The sequence below is a fragment of the Trachurus japonicus genome, chromosome 7, assembly GCF_045865225.1.
Source record: "Trachurus japonicus isolate A0001 chromosome 7, Traja_1.0".
In the NCBI taxonomy this organism is placed as follows: domain Eukaryota; kingdom Metazoa; phylum Chordata; class Actinopteri; order Carangiformes; family Carangidae; genus Trachurus; species Trachurus japonicus.
Window position 1 is genome coordinate 20,233,545 of NC_140913.1, and position 16,235 is coordinate 20,249,779.

The 16,235-nt window shown below is 42.4% G+C and overlaps 1 protein-coding gene across 1 annotated transcript; it reads left to right on the plus strand.

The window, feature by feature from the left end:
- The first annotated feature begins 412 nt into the window (after positions 1–412).
- erbb3b (erb-b2 receptor tyrosine kinase 3b) lies at positions 413–15,970 on the plus strand. Its single transcript, XM_085781995.1, has 28 exons — positions 413–651; positions 2,622–2,776; positions 2,889–3,075; positions 4,533–4,658; positions 4,746–4,808; positions 5,002–5,120; positions 7,007–7,148; positions 7,358–7,471; positions 7,561–7,678; positions 7,763–7,836; positions 8,078–8,168; positions 8,758–8,960; positions 9,160–9,292; positions 9,390–9,483; positions 9,934–10,091; positions 10,202–10,258; positions 10,440–10,581; positions 10,721–10,840; positions 10,996–11,094; positions 11,224–11,409; positions 11,506–11,661; positions 12,378–12,453; positions 12,542–12,688; positions 12,784–12,881; positions 13,485–13,658; positions 13,771–13,842; positions 14,172–14,463; positions 14,559–15,970. Exons 1-28 carry the CDS (start codon positions 573–575, stop codon positions 15,473–15,475), a joined length of 4,392 nt encoding a protein of 1,463 aa, XP_085638121.1. The 5' UTR covers positions 413–572; the 3' UTR covers positions 15,476–15,970.
- The last annotated feature ends 265 nt before the right edge of the window (positions 15,971–16,235 follow it).

Sequence of the window (16,235 nt, forward strand, 5' to 3'; positions counted from 1 at the left end):
TCACATTACACATGTTAACTGAATATTTCAGTCTTGATCACTGATACTTGTCCAGTACCAATAGGCTATTATACACCGAGACAAAAACAATCCACTTGATCGACTGAAGGTGAAAGACCCAGACTGTGTAGGGCTGATATGTTACCATGATGTATTTCAAGAGAAATTAAACCAATTAATATCTCTCACTCTCTACCCCACATGAATCTTGGACAATTTGCAAGCTGTTGTCAACAAGATTGTGGCTTGTAGGGGAAAAAAAGAAGAAGAAAAAAAGACGGACCAACCTCTGATTGGTTAATAAATCGGGCTCCTGGCCAATCACATGCCCCTCTCCGCAGGGGGGGAAACCCAGCATCAAAATAAACCACCACTTGTTCGCCTTTTCCAGTTTTTGGGGGTTTCTGTTTTTTTTCTCGCAATTGGCGCGATTTATCTGCTCTTTTTACGTTATGTTGTGTGCGAACTTTCAAAGGAGTATATTTTCTCCTTCACTTTGACCTGACTGGATTATTTTTTCAGAGCATGGAACCTGAATAATCTCTGTCTTGAAATATACGTTTTCTTTCGACATGGACCAGTGGAGAGTCGTTCTGCTTTGTGTGACCTTAACGTGGAGACTCCAATCAGCATCAACCCAAACCCATGAAGGTATGATCATTTGTCTAGCCTGTCTAGAGAGATTTATAACTTTAAAAAAAAAAAATAAAAAAAAAATAACAAAATCACATTAGTGATTCAAAGTTTTTGTTCTCGTTTTTCTACCCTTAAACATAAAAAAACAAAACAAACAAAAAACAATTCCTGTTTGAATGCACCTGTTAGCTGTTACTGTTCAGCATGATCCACCTGCATTTACATGTTACAGCTGCAGTTATGTTGTGAAATAGAAAATAATAGAATAGAATAGAATAGAATGCTGAAACTTCTTATCATTTAAAACAGAGTGTTTTTATTTTTTATTCTCCTCCTTGAGAGCCGGTTTTAACCATTAACACTGAGCTCTGATCGAGGCCCTTAATGCAGCAATATATCAGCCCTTTATACACTGCTAGTGATTAATGGTAACAGCATTAAAACCCTGGTGGAGGCTAAATTGCCTGCATGGCGATGGCCCCATTTGTAAAACGTTACTGAACAGTTACTTACAACTACATTATAGTGAGTTACAAACCATGTATTTTGTACCCTACTGCTTAACATAGGGATGGAGTGATAATGACAATTACTCATAATTGCTCAAAAGTGTTTTATGTGATTAAACCAGATGTGTTTTGTGCATGCAAGTGTGTTTTCAGTGTCGTGACAATCAGAATTGTTATGCAGCTCTCCCAGATGCAGGCAGAAGTGAATGAGTGCACTGGGATACAGATTGGGTTACAGCTATCTTTCAATGTGCAACTCTGCAGTATTGTCCATGAAATACATGCAGCAAGTCACCAATGTTATTTATGAGGACGATCAAATTCACATTCACAAAGCGGGATTCTGGTTCATACCTCCACATGTCCCCAGTGAAGACAGGAAATATGACTTGTGTTTACGGCTGCAGGTGCCGCCCTGTTGCACACAGGGAGCCAGTACCACAGTTTTTCTTTGGTCAGTATACGAGATGGTGTGTATGTCTCCTTCCGTTCACGATATTTCCCTTCTCTCTGCCAGAGTGTCCAACTCACACATGGCCCATTGTCTTTTGGTATGATCTCAGCAATGCAGACCCCTCAGACGCACACGTACGCACATGCACACACACAGAAGCACTGTCTATCACTGCATCACTCTTCACTCACTGGGACACACTGACCACATTTATAGCTTCATCACAATGAGGCACTTTGTCTGTGAAAAAGTCCTGGTCCTTCGACCCTCGGCCTCCTCTCCATCAGCCCCAGGCCCTATCCTGATACATGTTGTGGGATTGGAGCCTGCTTGCTTCATCATCAGGAAGACTGACCAAAGCCATAAATACTGCAGTCTGCAATATACAATACTGCAGTACTGCATACTCTCTTTTGTCTGAAAGGGTATGGCAACCACATGTAAAACACTTGGAGTTACAGGATAAATATTTGGGCTACAAAACATAGACCATGTGGACTAAAACATGTGAAACCACTGACATGGTCTTTTAACATGTAGGTGATGTTGTCACCACAGTATCTAGATGAGAGAGAGTCTGTGCTTTCAGAGGTTGGATTGCCTCACCAGACCTTGGATTTTTTTTTTCTGTCTGTCTTAAAACAATGCCAACATGCCCATGAAAGAGTTTTTGTTTGTTGTAGTTGTTCCATCCCCAAAGAGAGACCATCAGTGTGAGCGAAGATCTTCTTCTTCAAAGTGACTAAAGCTCCCCCGAAGCTATGATGAAGCTTCAGCAGCCTGATTAATACTGAAGCTCTGTTTTGTGTTACCACTCGTCTGGAGGGAATTTTTCACTAAAAGGACTCAAACTTTGGAGGCTTGTTAGAAGCTACCTGACTTGATTAGCTCACATATCAAAGAACTCCTGTCACCTTCAGTTGATCGTTGGGGCATGTGGGTGTTATTGAAGACAAATCCTTTAAATCCCATTTTTTCCTCCAATGTATGTAACAGGTGTCTTTCTTTCCTGTGTGTGTCAGTGGTGTGTCCCGGGACACAGAATGGACTCAGCTCCACAGGTTCCCAGGAGCATCAGTACAACCTGATTAAGGACCGGTATGATGGCTGTGAGATCATCATGGGAAACCTGGAGATCACTCAGATTGAGAGTAACTGGGACTTCTCCTTCCTCAAGGTAAACACCTGCCTTCCTCACTGCCTCGGCTTTCATCAGCTTCAATCTAAAGTGGAGCAGATCAAGTTATTTTCCTGTTGTTTCACACCAATGATCTTCTTCTGCCTTCTAGACAATCCGTGAGGTGACTGGCTACGTCCTCATTGTTATGAACTACATTCAGGATATTCCTTTAGGGCAACTACGGATCATCAGAGGGAACAGTCTATATGAGAGACGTTTTGCCCTCTCAGTCCTCTTCAACTACCCTAAGGATGGCTCCAACGGCCTGCGGCAGCTGGGGCTCGCAAATCTGACAGGTGAAGACGGTTAATGGAGGAAGAAACAGCAAAACAAAAGATGCAGATGATGTTAACATGCAATGTGTAAAGGGAGTTTTGTCTTGAGAACAAAGATGTATGAACAATAGCAGCAAACATGTTGGTCCTTCTGCTCCTCTAAATAACTTAATTTTAAGGTTTAAGGCTTGTTATTGATTCTTGGAAAACCCAGAAAAACAAAATAAGGTCAAGATTTAGCCGGAATTGCAGTCTCAGCTGTAGCTCATTGTCCTGATATCGTCTTACACAGAATTTGAACTAGAATTATATGGCAAGAAGTGCAGATATTCAGTATTAGTCTCCCTTGCTTCATTATCCTCCCAGGAGAATTGTTGATATGCTTTGGTAGTACCCCCCCCTTGACTTTATAGGTCTATCCATGGCTATTTCAGGAAAAACAAGTATATTATATTGTCACACAACAAATAACAAAAATAAATAGTCATGATTTTATTTTAATTTTTTTTCAACCGTTTACAATTATAGTGAAGCATAAAATCTACTCTCACACAAAAAATTAATACAGTTCACTAATAAGACTGGGGAATGTGCATTATGGACAGGTTCTGAAAAACTATAAAACAAATGAACCTTCAAGCTCCGAGATTGAAAACTGTTTTCTAGTGGTCAAACAAAATGTACTGTGTGAGTGTTGAGATGTGCAGACTGGGGCAACACAGGCTTTTCCAGTGTGCTGCAGATTCTTGGCGATAGAAAGGAAGATAACTGTCCACATCAGTTACGCTTTAGATTACTGCACTCATATGAAGTTCATGTACGGGGTACAAATGAAATACCTAGTGACCCCTCTGACCCTTCAGGACAAGACATTAGGGAATCAGTGGCTACCAATTTTGTGTTTAAGAGGATCTAGATTTCTCTGTAAGCACTTTTAAATTACTGACCTACTTTATAATTACAGGGTACATTAGGAAAATGGGTAGAAAAAAATACTTTGGAGAACTTACACTGAAAAAACGTTTTTAAATACATAGTACTTATTATCATTGGTGAAGGTTACACTGATGTTGCTGGGGAACAAAACATTAGTTTGTGAATAAGGATGTTACTGCTATATCTATAACATAGACATGTTTATAATTTGAATAAATACTGGAATTGTTTGGGGTCTAATGTAAAATCCATCTGAAGATTAGAGCAGATGAAAGACAAAGGCTGTAGTACCACATTTTTTAAGTCACAACCTTTGTAAATGGACATATATGGTTGGCCTGTTGTCCTCTGTATATTGTAAATTGAATATGTACTATTATCAATATGGGGGTATTTTAGTCCAACATATTGACTGTGCTTATTGGTATGCATCCAGTAAGTATGTCACACTTTCCCCTTTAGTAAATATTTACACTACTACCTGTGAGTTGCAATTTAAAGCGTCACAACTTTTTTTTCATGTCTCACCCATTAATTCACAGAGATTCTGGAGGGAGGAGTGCAGATTATCAACAACAAGTACCTGAGTTACGGTCCCTGGATCTTCTGGCAAGATATCATCAGGGACAACAATGCTCCTATTGACATCCAGTACAATGGAGAGAAAGGTCTCTGTTGAGATAGCCCTGTTTCACAAATCCCAAATTATCTTTAGATTGTCTCTCTTTTATGAGTCTCCTCTCTCCCTCTCTCAGGCCCATGCCACAAATCTTGTGGAGATTACTGCTGGGGGCCAAATGAGGACCAGTGTCAGATCTGTGAGTGCTCAATTGTTCTGTTTCCATTTTACCACTCCTCTCTGTTTCTCTCTCTCTCCTCCCCCTCCTTTTCTCTCTCTTTGCTGAATGTCTGTCTTCATACAGAGACAGAAGAAGATGTGCACACACACACACACACACACACATGCACACTGGTGACCTCTGTTCAACCCGCTTCTCCTGTGTGTCTCAGTGACTAAGACGGTGTGCGCTCCGCAGTGTAACGGCCGCTGTTTTGGGACCAGCCCCAGGGACTGCTGTCACATAGAGTGTGCAGCAGGATGTAAAGGGCCTCTGGACGTAGACTGCTTTGTAAGTGCTCTGTCTTTACATCTATAGGAATTTGCTGATAAAATGAAAGAAAAAGGCAGTTTTTGTAGACATTGTAAATTTATCAGGAGTTTAAATCAAAACTGTTTAGTTTATTGCTTTTATTCCCATTCAAGTGTTCCCAATCACATTTGATGTCTTCAAGTCTTCAGGGATAAAACTGGTGGATTTTATCCATATTCTGTTAATTACAAACCACACGCTCCTTGAATTCATTTCCCTTCCTCCAGGCAGCTACTTGTTTGTGCTACAATCATAAGATGTGGAAATCTCATTGCAGAATCTTGACACATGCTCATCATGGACATAGGGTGACCAGATCCAAAAACAAAAACAAATGTGGAACAAAGACCATTTTTATGTGGGACAATGTGGGACAACCACTACCAGTGAGAGTTAGTCTAAAATGTTGATAGATTATATCGATGCTTTAAAGAATAAACACACAGTCTGCAGGTTTCAATTATGCTACTGATGCTTTCATCCTTTAAAATGCAAGACTTCATTACAGTAAATAAAATTTTGTGAGTAGCCTACCAACGCTGCCAGAGTGTGATCTCTGTCAACATGGGTATCAAACCCACAACCTTAACATCAGGAGTCACACATTGTACAGACAGAGCTAATAATAATTAATAATAATAATAATAATTCATTTAATTTATATAGCGCTTTTCAGTAACCCAAAGACGCTTACAAAGAAACGGGGTCAAGACATACAGGGGGAGACGAGGGAGAGACAGTACACAGTAACACAGTAATGAGCAAGATGATGGAGACACCGGTTATGGGTAGGGGAGGTCATAGGCTTGGGAGAAGAGGTATGTTTTTAAACGGGACTTGAATGTGGGGAGTGAGGGTGAGTCGCGGACAATCAGACAGACACATGATTATCTTTCTGTCTCTGAACACTAACGTGAAGGAGCTGTCAACCTGCCTGTGTGCATATGTGTAAGCGTTCATTGAGAATCAGTGGAGATGGTTTGAATCCCAGTCGTGGATTGTATATTGCCTGGATCAATAAGGTCTGCAGAAGAAGAGGTTTTTGAATTGATGTTAAAAGTAGATGCTGTAATCAGTAGCAGAACATTTCAGTTATATGTCTGACCTTGTTCCATAATGCAGATTTGAAGTAAAACAAAGTGATACATGGAGTCAGACAGACAAAGCAAGATTATATAAAAGAATAAGTATATTGACTGAAACGCCATTCATTATAGTGACCTGATCACATTGTATTTTGTTTTATTATGAGTAAGCATTATCAGGAAGTGTAATTTTAAGATAAAAGTATGTTGGAATGAGGGCTCAACACATGCAGCTGGAGCGATCAGTGGGTAATACTATGAATTTTAAATTGAGGCTCTGTTGCCATTTGGCTTAGTCAAGAGTTTATTATTGCTTAGGTTGATGAATGACTTCCTTGGGTTTGGTCAGGGTTGTGTGTCATGCAACAAGGCTCTGCATGTAAAGGACCTGTCTAAAGAGACAGTGACCAAGCGGCTGGATGGGGAGCCTCTGAAGAAGAAAGCCACGAAGGCCTTCACACATCCAGCTGGATAGCTCAGTGGGTAATGCCATTGATTCTAAATTGGGAGGCAGGGGTAAGAATCCCAGTCATGATGCAAAGGGAAGGGCGAATGCAAATGCAAAAAATGATTGTTTATTGTGGCTCGCGCCCAGGACCAGGTGCCCTGCACAATCTAATGACAATCTCTAATGACTAACTAAGCTTCATCAGGCCATTACTGGTGATCTAAGTTTGCAGACCTGGATAGAAGAAAATGCTCAAATGTGTGTGTGTGTGTGTGTGTGTGTGTGTGTGTGTGTGTGTGTGTGTGTGTGTGTGTGTGTGTGTACCTGCATAGGCATGTCGTCATTTCAACGACTCTGGAGCCTGTGTGCCTCAGTGTCCCCAGACTCTGATCTATAACAAGCAGACGTTTCAGATGGAGACCAACCCTAACGCAAAATATCAGTACGGATCCATCTGTGTCTCTCAGTGCCCCAGTGAGTAGCCCCTGTGTGATTGTGTGTTTGTATGCTCAGCGTTTGTTGTTGCTCCTTTTTTGTGCATTTTAAAACTGAATATTTTTCATCTATTGGCCTCAGAAACTCTTACCCATGAAAAGATGCTCTCAGTTTCTTGAATAATGCCACTAGTTTTTTTCCCCGTCTGTCTCAAACACGTCGTGTTTCTTTTTTCTCTTTCATCTTAGCCCATTTCGTGGTGGATGGCAGCTCCTGCGTGAGCGTCTGTCCTCCAGAAAAGACCGAGGTGGAGAGAGAAGGCCAGAGGCAGTGCGAGCCATGCACTGGACTCTGCCCAAAAGGTTGACAGTCATAAAAACGTTCCATGAACTTACATTGACTCTGTTTGTCAGCGGTCAAAATGAATGATGTTGTTGGGTCATCCCTGCAGTGTGTGAAGGAACGGGAGCTGAACACAGACAGACTGTGGACTCCAGCAACATAGACAGCTTCATCAACTGTACCAAGATCCAGGGGAGTCTTCACTTTCTAGTCACAGGGATTCTTGGGTAATTGTCTTGCCTGCCTGAAGAGTCTCATTTCACAGTATCATATACAGTCAGTCGGTTGATATTTGTTTTCACGCATCATAGAGATGACTTTAAAAACATCCCACCCCTGGATGCCAAAAAGCTGGAGGTGTTCCGCACTGTCAGAGAAATAACAGGTAAGTGCATAAAACAAAGTTTGTTGATGTGAGGTTTTGGTAATGGTTTTGTTTATTTGAGCACACTTTAGTACTATGACGTTAGACACTGTTTTTACATAAATGAAATAGAAATAAAACCTGGATACATTCTTCTACTCCTGCAAGAGGCTTTGAAAAACTAAAAAAAATCTATATTATTTTATAAACACATGCTCTTTAAATCATGTTTAATATCATCATCTCTATGTTCTATGCTCAGATATACTAAACATCCAGTCGTGGCCCAAAGAACTGAATGATCTGTCTGTGTTTTCGAGTCTCAAAACCATCCAGGGGAGGTCGCTTTACAAGTAAGAACTGTTTATACACCAAGTGAAAATGATCTAAACTGAAATTGGTTCAGAGCGTTACAGTAGATTACCTGTTAAAATAAATAAACAGTACATACCTTCTGTGCACATGGATACATTTATTGTTTATTTGGACTAATTAAAAAGAATAATGGACAGAATCTTGTTTGAAGCACTTATTTTATGTCTTATGTCGGTTCTGCTGTTTGCATCTCTCTTACATGTTCAGTGTGGAGAATAACCATGTGTCCACTTCACACTGTACAGCCTGCTACGTCTGAGCTCTTCTCCATGTTAACACCTCATGACGAGCCCCCTGTGCATTAACTTTACACTCTCTCACTCCCCTCCTCTCTGTCTATGTTTCACATCTGTGCAGAAGTGTGGACTTTGTGTGTGAACATTTGTGTATGTGTGTGTGCATGTAACCTCAACATCCAAACTGCAGCACATCGTTCCATTTAGAGATAAAACAGGAACAAAGTGTTTCTATTATTTGACATTTGTTTCAAATATTTCTTCCGCTAACTTCAGGTTTTCTTTTTGTCTTTTTTCTTTTCCTCTGCATCCTACGACCCTCAAATCAAAGGCGTTTTTCTCTGATGGTGATGCACATCTCCACTCTTACCTCACTGGGTCTGCGCTCCCTCCGGGACATCAGTGATGGCAGCGTGTACATCAGTCAGAACGCCAACCTCTGTTACCACCACACTGTAAACTGGACACAGCTGTTCAGAGGCCGCAGAGTTCGAGTCAACAACCTCAACAACAACAGGCCGCTGGCAGAGTGTGGTGAGGCAAGCTCGGGATCTGGCAGAAATAAAAACTTCTCCATATTCCAAATGAAATGTTGAATGTTTTGATCACTTCTAAGCTGAACAAGCTTCATAATCAAGTCCTTATTAACCTTTTGTCGATTGTAATGTTGGAATCATTGTTGTACTGCTGCAGCAGGCCCCTGATGTTGCTTCTTCTGTCGTTGTGTGTGCAGTTGCAGAGGGCCGTGTGTGTGACCCTTTATGTTCAGACGCAGGCTGCTGGGGCCCGGGGCCTGACCAGTGTCTCTCCTGCAGGGACTACAGCAGAGACGGCACATGCGTGGGCAGCTGTAATTTTTTCACAGGGTGAGCAGCTTAAGAGATGGTGTTCTTGCGCCACTTCTTCATGTGATGGATATTCCTCCTGTCTAACAAATATATGTTATGACCGTTGTGCCCCCAGAGTGCCAAGAGAATCTGCAGGGCGTGGTGGGGAGTGTGTTGCCTGTCATCCAGAGTGTAAGCCTCAGCATGGGAAAGTCAGCTGTATTGGACCGGTAATAACTCTCTTTAATAATAAAAACAAAGACTCAGGCCCCATGTATAAACTCTTGCTTGCATTGCCCACTCATTACATTGTGGACCGTACAACTCTACAATACTATATCATACATGTTAAGATAAAAGTTGAGTTTAAATGTATTATTTATTGGCCTTGCATTAGAAAGAAATTGTTAATCACATGATCGCAATCTAAATCAGTGAAATAAATAAATCAGTCAAACAATTTAAAGCCTCTGATGCCTTAGTGACATGTTCAATTCAAAGCTGCTGCGTTCTTCCATTAAGACATTTGATATTGACTTTCTGCCATCCCTTGTCCATCACATGACAAATTATAATCATCCACCATACCACTCTTCTTTTATGTCTTGGCTTGTTGCAGGTTAAACTGCCTCACTGTATAGTCTCTGTTTTTCTCTCTTATCCTCTTTGTTTTTCTTTAGGGTGCAGACGAGTGTGTAGCATGTGCACACCTTCGAGATGGTCCATACTGCATGTCTTCTTGTCCTACTGGAGTAAATGATGGACAGAAGGGGCTGATCTTCAAGTATCCCAACAGGGACGGTCACTGTGAACCATGTCACCACAACTGCACACTGGGGTGAGACCAGGTTTAAAGTATATACATGCATGTGTGTGCGTGTGCGTTTTCATATGTTTCCACAGTAATGAGTCTAAGTGCTGAAGATAATGATGTGTTTGCTGTTATAGATGCTCAGGCCCAGGACTTAATGACTGTTTCAAGACAGCCAGACTGTCTGTTAGCAGGTGAGTGTTGCCCCCTGCTGGTGAATATATAGAAGAGGAGGACGCCTGGTGTGATCCACACATCTGAGGGATGATGTCTGAAGTCAAAATACCAAAATCAGATTAAATCATCCCTACCTCTGTTTCTGTTTTTTTCACCATGTATCTCTCTCTCTCTCTCTCTCTCTGCTTCATTGTACAGCGGACAGATCACAGGTATAGCTTTAGGTGTGCCAGCTGGCTTGATCTTCTGCCTGGTGTTGTTTTTCCTGGGTGTACTGTACCACCGAGGCCTGGCCATCCGTCGCAAGAGAGCCATGCGGAGGTACCTGGAGAGTGGGGAGGTGAGACTTTAGACAGCATCCAGCAGCTCATCAGCTGCCATGAGCTGTCTCTGGTTTGATTCCCACTTGAAATGTATTTTCAGAGAGAGGGAAAGAAAATCATCTGGGAATGAACTGTTGTTTTTTTTTTTTTTGACAGAGCTTCGAGCCATTGGGTCCTGGAGAGAAAGGCACCAAAGTTCATGCCCGCATCTTGAGGCCGTCAGAGCTGAAAAAAATCAAAGCCCTTGGCTCTGGGGTTTTTGGCACAGTGCACAAGGTACTGATTAACCTGTCTGTCTGGTTTATTTTACGACATTCACTGATTATGCACCAATTTATTTCTTATTTTAGCTTTCGTCTCAGTCTAACTCAAGTTTCACAGACTCATGAGAAACGATTTGACTGCAGCTGAACATCTAATTTGTATTTAAGGGATTTTGGACTCCAGAGGGAGAGACAGTGAAGATCCCTGTGGCCATTAAAACCATCGAGGACAGCTCAGGCCGACAGACCTTCACTGAAATCACTGATGTGAGAATCAGACCCTCCTGAAAAACAAAACTGTGTGCCCATAACAAATAATTGTGAGGGCTTTTTTTACATGCAAATTACAATATCAGAAAAAGTACATAGTGTGATGTGGCCTTGCTCTGTGTGTAGCATATGCTGTCCATGGGCAGCCTGGACCACCCCTACATTGTCAGACTGCTGGGCATCTGTCCGGGTGCTAGTCTGCAGCTGGTGACCCAGCTCAGTTTGCAGGGCTCCTTACTGGAGCACATCAGGCAGAACAAGAGCAGTCTGGACCCCCAGCGCCTCCTCAACTGGTGTGTGCAGATTGCGAAAGTGAGTGTGGCGGTAATTACAGATTATTTTTGAGCTATAGGTTATAATGTGCTGTCAGAGTATACATTTAGAGAGTACATGTCTGTGCCTGTGTAGGGTATGTACTACCTGGAGGAACACTGCATGGTCCACAGGAACCTGGCTGCTCGCAACATCCTGCTGAAGAATGACTACCAGGTCCAGATCTCTGACTATGGTGTGGCCGATCTCCTCTATCCTGATGACAAGAAATACGTCTACACTGACACCAAGGTGGCTTTGACAGATGTGATGTTTTGAGTCACACTTTGTAATGTTAAATCACAGTTAAAGGGGCAGTTCAACATTTTGGCAAATTGGTCCATTGCCATAATCCCTATAGTTTTAGGAGTAGGTTCGTTACCTTTAATAGAGCGGTGCAAAGCCGTGAGCTGCTCAGAGCTACGCTATGGAGGCTAATGGGATTTCTTGGTTTCCCTCATCAAACTCATCAAGTAGCCTACACAATCCAACAACTCCAAAATGCTCTTGTGGACAAGTTGTGACCTGCACATTCACCACGCTATGAGATAATAATGGAACGTTACAAGACAGAGTTGTTTTCGAGGTAAATTCATGCAAAACCGCTGATACACGTTCCCGTCGGGGGTAGTTTTTCAGCAAGCAGTCTCTGCATTTGCCTCGAAAACAACTCCGTCTCGTAATGTTCCGTTATCACAACTTGTCCACAAGAGCGTTTTGGAGTTGTTGGATTGTGTATTTGATGAGTTTGAAGAGGGAAACCAAGAAATCCCATGAGCCTCCGTAGCAGCTCACGGCTCTGCTCCGTCATTCTAAAAATAGCTTGCACCGACAATTGAAGGTAACAAACCTAATCCTAAAACTAGCCTATAGGGATTATTGCAATGGGCCAATTTGCCAAAATGTTGAACTATCCCTTTAAAAGTTTCAGTCTTTATTGTTTGTTTCTGATCTGTCTCCTTATCCAGACACCTATAAAATGGATGGCACTTGAGAGCATCTTGTTTCGAAGATACACTCATCAAAGTGATGTCTGGAGTTATGGTGAGAGCCTGTGTACACTAAGAAATCAAATTCCCCCATGACATTTTGACAAGAAGAATTTAAATGTGCCATCTCTGCTCTGAAATAGGGGTGACAGTGTGGGAGATGATGTCATTTGGTGCGGAGCCATATGCCTCTGTGCAGCCTCAGGAAGTGCCAAGCCTGCTGGAGAAGGGCGAACGTCTGTCGCAGCCCCACATCTGTACCATAGATGTCTACATGGTCATGGTCAAATGTAAATACGACAAAACACTGCGCCAGTCATAACGGGTATTGTCTGCACAGAGACATATGTCAGACGGACTTGATCATTTCACTTCTTCTCTTCAGGCTGGATGATTGATGAAAATATAAGGCCGACCTTCAAAGAGCTGGCCAGTGACTTCACTCGGATGGCAAGAGACCCACCCAGATACCTTGTCATTAAGGTAAATCAGCAGTGTAATCTGCTATTTTATCAATTAATTGATCAATAGTTGAGTAATAAAGAGGTTAGCACTGTCGCCTCTCAGCAAGAATATTTTAGATTCAATTTCTGGTCCTGGGGCTTTGGTTGGATGATTGATGGTTTAGTTATTAAAACTTGAGAAAATTGTGATTCTTATCAGACTTAACAAGAGCCTTTAAATAGCTTCCCCTCACTGACCAATTGTCAAGCTCCAAAATGATTTAGTAGATGTAATTTAAGACACAAATCCTGAAATAGGCCTGACATCTGAGAAGTTGGAACCATGAAATATTTGGCGTGTTTTTTATGAAAGATGAATCAGTTATTTACTATTTGGTTGTAAACTTGTCAATCAATCTCAGCCCCCAGATTACTGCTGGGTATTTCAATCGGAGAGTGTCATACTGCATAAGATTGTGTGTTTGTATATAAAATATAATTAATTGATAAAACAGTATCCAACTAAAGCTGTCAAACAGACAAAGTGCTATACAGTTTAATTAGAAAACATATTTGATGAATTGGATTGAGTGCAAAGTAAAGTGGTTCTTTACTTTACTTATACTTCAATGTTATTCTGCAGATGGAAGGAGAAGAAGCAACCTCGATAGAAATCCACCGAAGAGAATCAGAGCGAGGGCTTCTGGATGCAGATTTAGACCAAGATGATGTGGGACTGGAGGACGGTTTAGCTACTCCTCCTCTTCAACACTCTCCATCTTGGAGTCTGTCACGTTCACGGATTAATTCTTACAGGGTAAAGAGAAACAGCTTCAGTTTCGGAAAGATTTAGAGTATCGTCAAAGGATCAGAGGCCAAACACTATAAAAAAAAAACTGAACATGGTACTTTTTTCTCATGATTTGTAGAGTGGCACCTCTCAGACTGGCCCTATTGGGTATCTGCCGATGACCCCCAGTCCTGTGGACAGCATCCGACAGGTGTGAAAGACTCACATATTTCCACACATGCACGCAAACACACACATTACCACCTGCTCAAGTTAATGTCAGATGATGCTTGCTTTGCACAGGTAATAAGGTTTATTTAGCTCTGACTCTCAACAGCCTAATTTTAATCAGAATTATAACCACACTGCCATGAGCTATATTAAAATCAAAATTACAAGACCCAGCGCTGCCAGTGGGTTATTACCTCAGGACGTGAGGCACATTATATGAGTCATTCAGGTCCAGCTGGTTCCAATATAACAGGATTTATTTCTCTGAACTGCTGCATCGGTCCAAGTCTTTGCTTTCCTGTCTGTCAGCTGTGGTTTCAGAGATCTCGTCTGAGCTCGGTGCGGACGCTGCCTGAGAGGTCAGAGGTCAGGGGCAATGGCAGAGAGGTTGAACTGCGTGAGGAGGGTTTGCAGACTGGGAGTCTTCACAGGGCCAGATTTGGCTCAGAGAGGGGAAATCCTCGTATATCCGTCAGCCGGCACAGGAAGCTTTCAACAGCATCAAGCCCATCCTCATACAAGGTGTGGACGGCAGACGAGGAGGAAGAGGTGGACCACTATGGCTATGTCCTGCCTGGGTCGCCCGGCACTCCAGAGAGAGGTAAGATCATCAGCGCAAATATATATTTTTTTGGCTGTTTGCTGCGTTTTGAAACAGTGTATAATCATAGACTCTCCCCCTACTTCTTACTATAGTCTCAAGAGTTTCTCACTCTGGCCGAAGAAACTCAAGACTGAAGACCAATCTGTCTCTTGTGGTGATAAATCCTTCTCAGGAATATGAAATCATGAGCAAAGAGTCTCCACCCTGCCCAGCCAGAGGTGTCCAACCTCAGGCAGCTGCCCATTCAGTGGCACTTTGCACTAAAAACTCACCTTTACCTTCTCGAACCTTAATGGCTTCATTACCTGCAGAGGATGCAGCAGGTGTGGAAACACTGACGCCAATCTTAGCTGTGAGGAGTAAGCAGGTAAGTGAGGATTGTGAGGGAAATGTAGTAGAGCAAGGCCACTCCACAGAGAAACATCAGCTACCTGCGGGCACTGAGAGAGGGGCCACAGCCATGGAGGGCCAAGAGGGGGCAGCCCAGGGGAGGGGCAGGTATGAATACATGGATATCACACACTCAGACTCCACAGAGGAAGAGGATCCAACATGGGAGAGACGTGGGAGACAAACATCCGCAAAGAGTGCAGCAGAGATGGGGGAGACAGACCAAATAGTGGAGGTGTTGAAAAACGAGCACGAGGGGGAAGAGGAAGATCACAAGTACCACAACACAAATAAACAACCCACACATCAGGCAGATCTGAGCAGTATGGTCATGCCCAGGCCAGATGTGCTCACAGCTGGGGGGGAAAAGGTGGAATATGAAGAGATGAGGAGGTTTGGAGTGGTTCCCGGCGGTGGGTGGGAACAGGCTGACTACCAGAATCTCCCGGTGAAGGTGGGGGCTGTTTCTGAGGAGACGGGCACTGGCAGGTGTGCAGGGATCGGGGGATACATCAAGGTGTGTGCTGGCATGGGGGATCCTGGCAGCAACACATCATTTGACAACCCAGACTACTGGCACAGCAGACTGTTTCTCAAGCCAGATGCTGTACGCACCTAATAACGTGGACTGGGACAGACCGTTACTGCTGATTTCTTACTTTACTTCCTGTCATAAACTTTCTAAGTTTTGTAATGTTTTACAGCCTTTTTTGAGTCTCAGCATCCAACTAGGTTTGACAGATGAAATAAAAGAAATGCACACTTGAATCTCATTCCACAGTTTTATGAAGTAGCTACATGAATGTTTATTAAGCCATGACAGAGCAGCAAAATAAAGACTGGCAGGTAAAATGTGGTGTGGTGCCCACGAACTAAACACCACATGCTTCAGATTACATTAATTTTGTAAATTGTAGCCGAGATTTTCTAGTCCTACATATGGTAAGCAGCCTTTTTGTACCACTTATTTTAACGTGAATTATTAAAAAATAAATACAATATTTTTGTAATCACCCATTTATTTGTGATTTGTATTTTTTTCTTCTTCTTTTTTTTTTTTTTTTACCACACTGTCTTGTGTTTAAAAAATAAAACAACAAGATGTTGACATGTATTAGAATAGCCTACTCATTCATTTATTTTTGTTTGTCAAATGTAGATTGCAACGTGACTCATGAAATGACACAAACATGATGCACATCTCCAGTAGGGATTCTTTTTACAGTCTATGGTAGGGATACAGTCAGTGAACAACAGAAAATGAGATGGAGGCATGCGAACGCCTCAGTGACACACTCGCGCGCGATTTGGTCGGGGGCGGATCAAAGATGATCAGCGGAGTGAGAGCGTAACTTCCTCACTCTTCCGTTTTCGTTCAA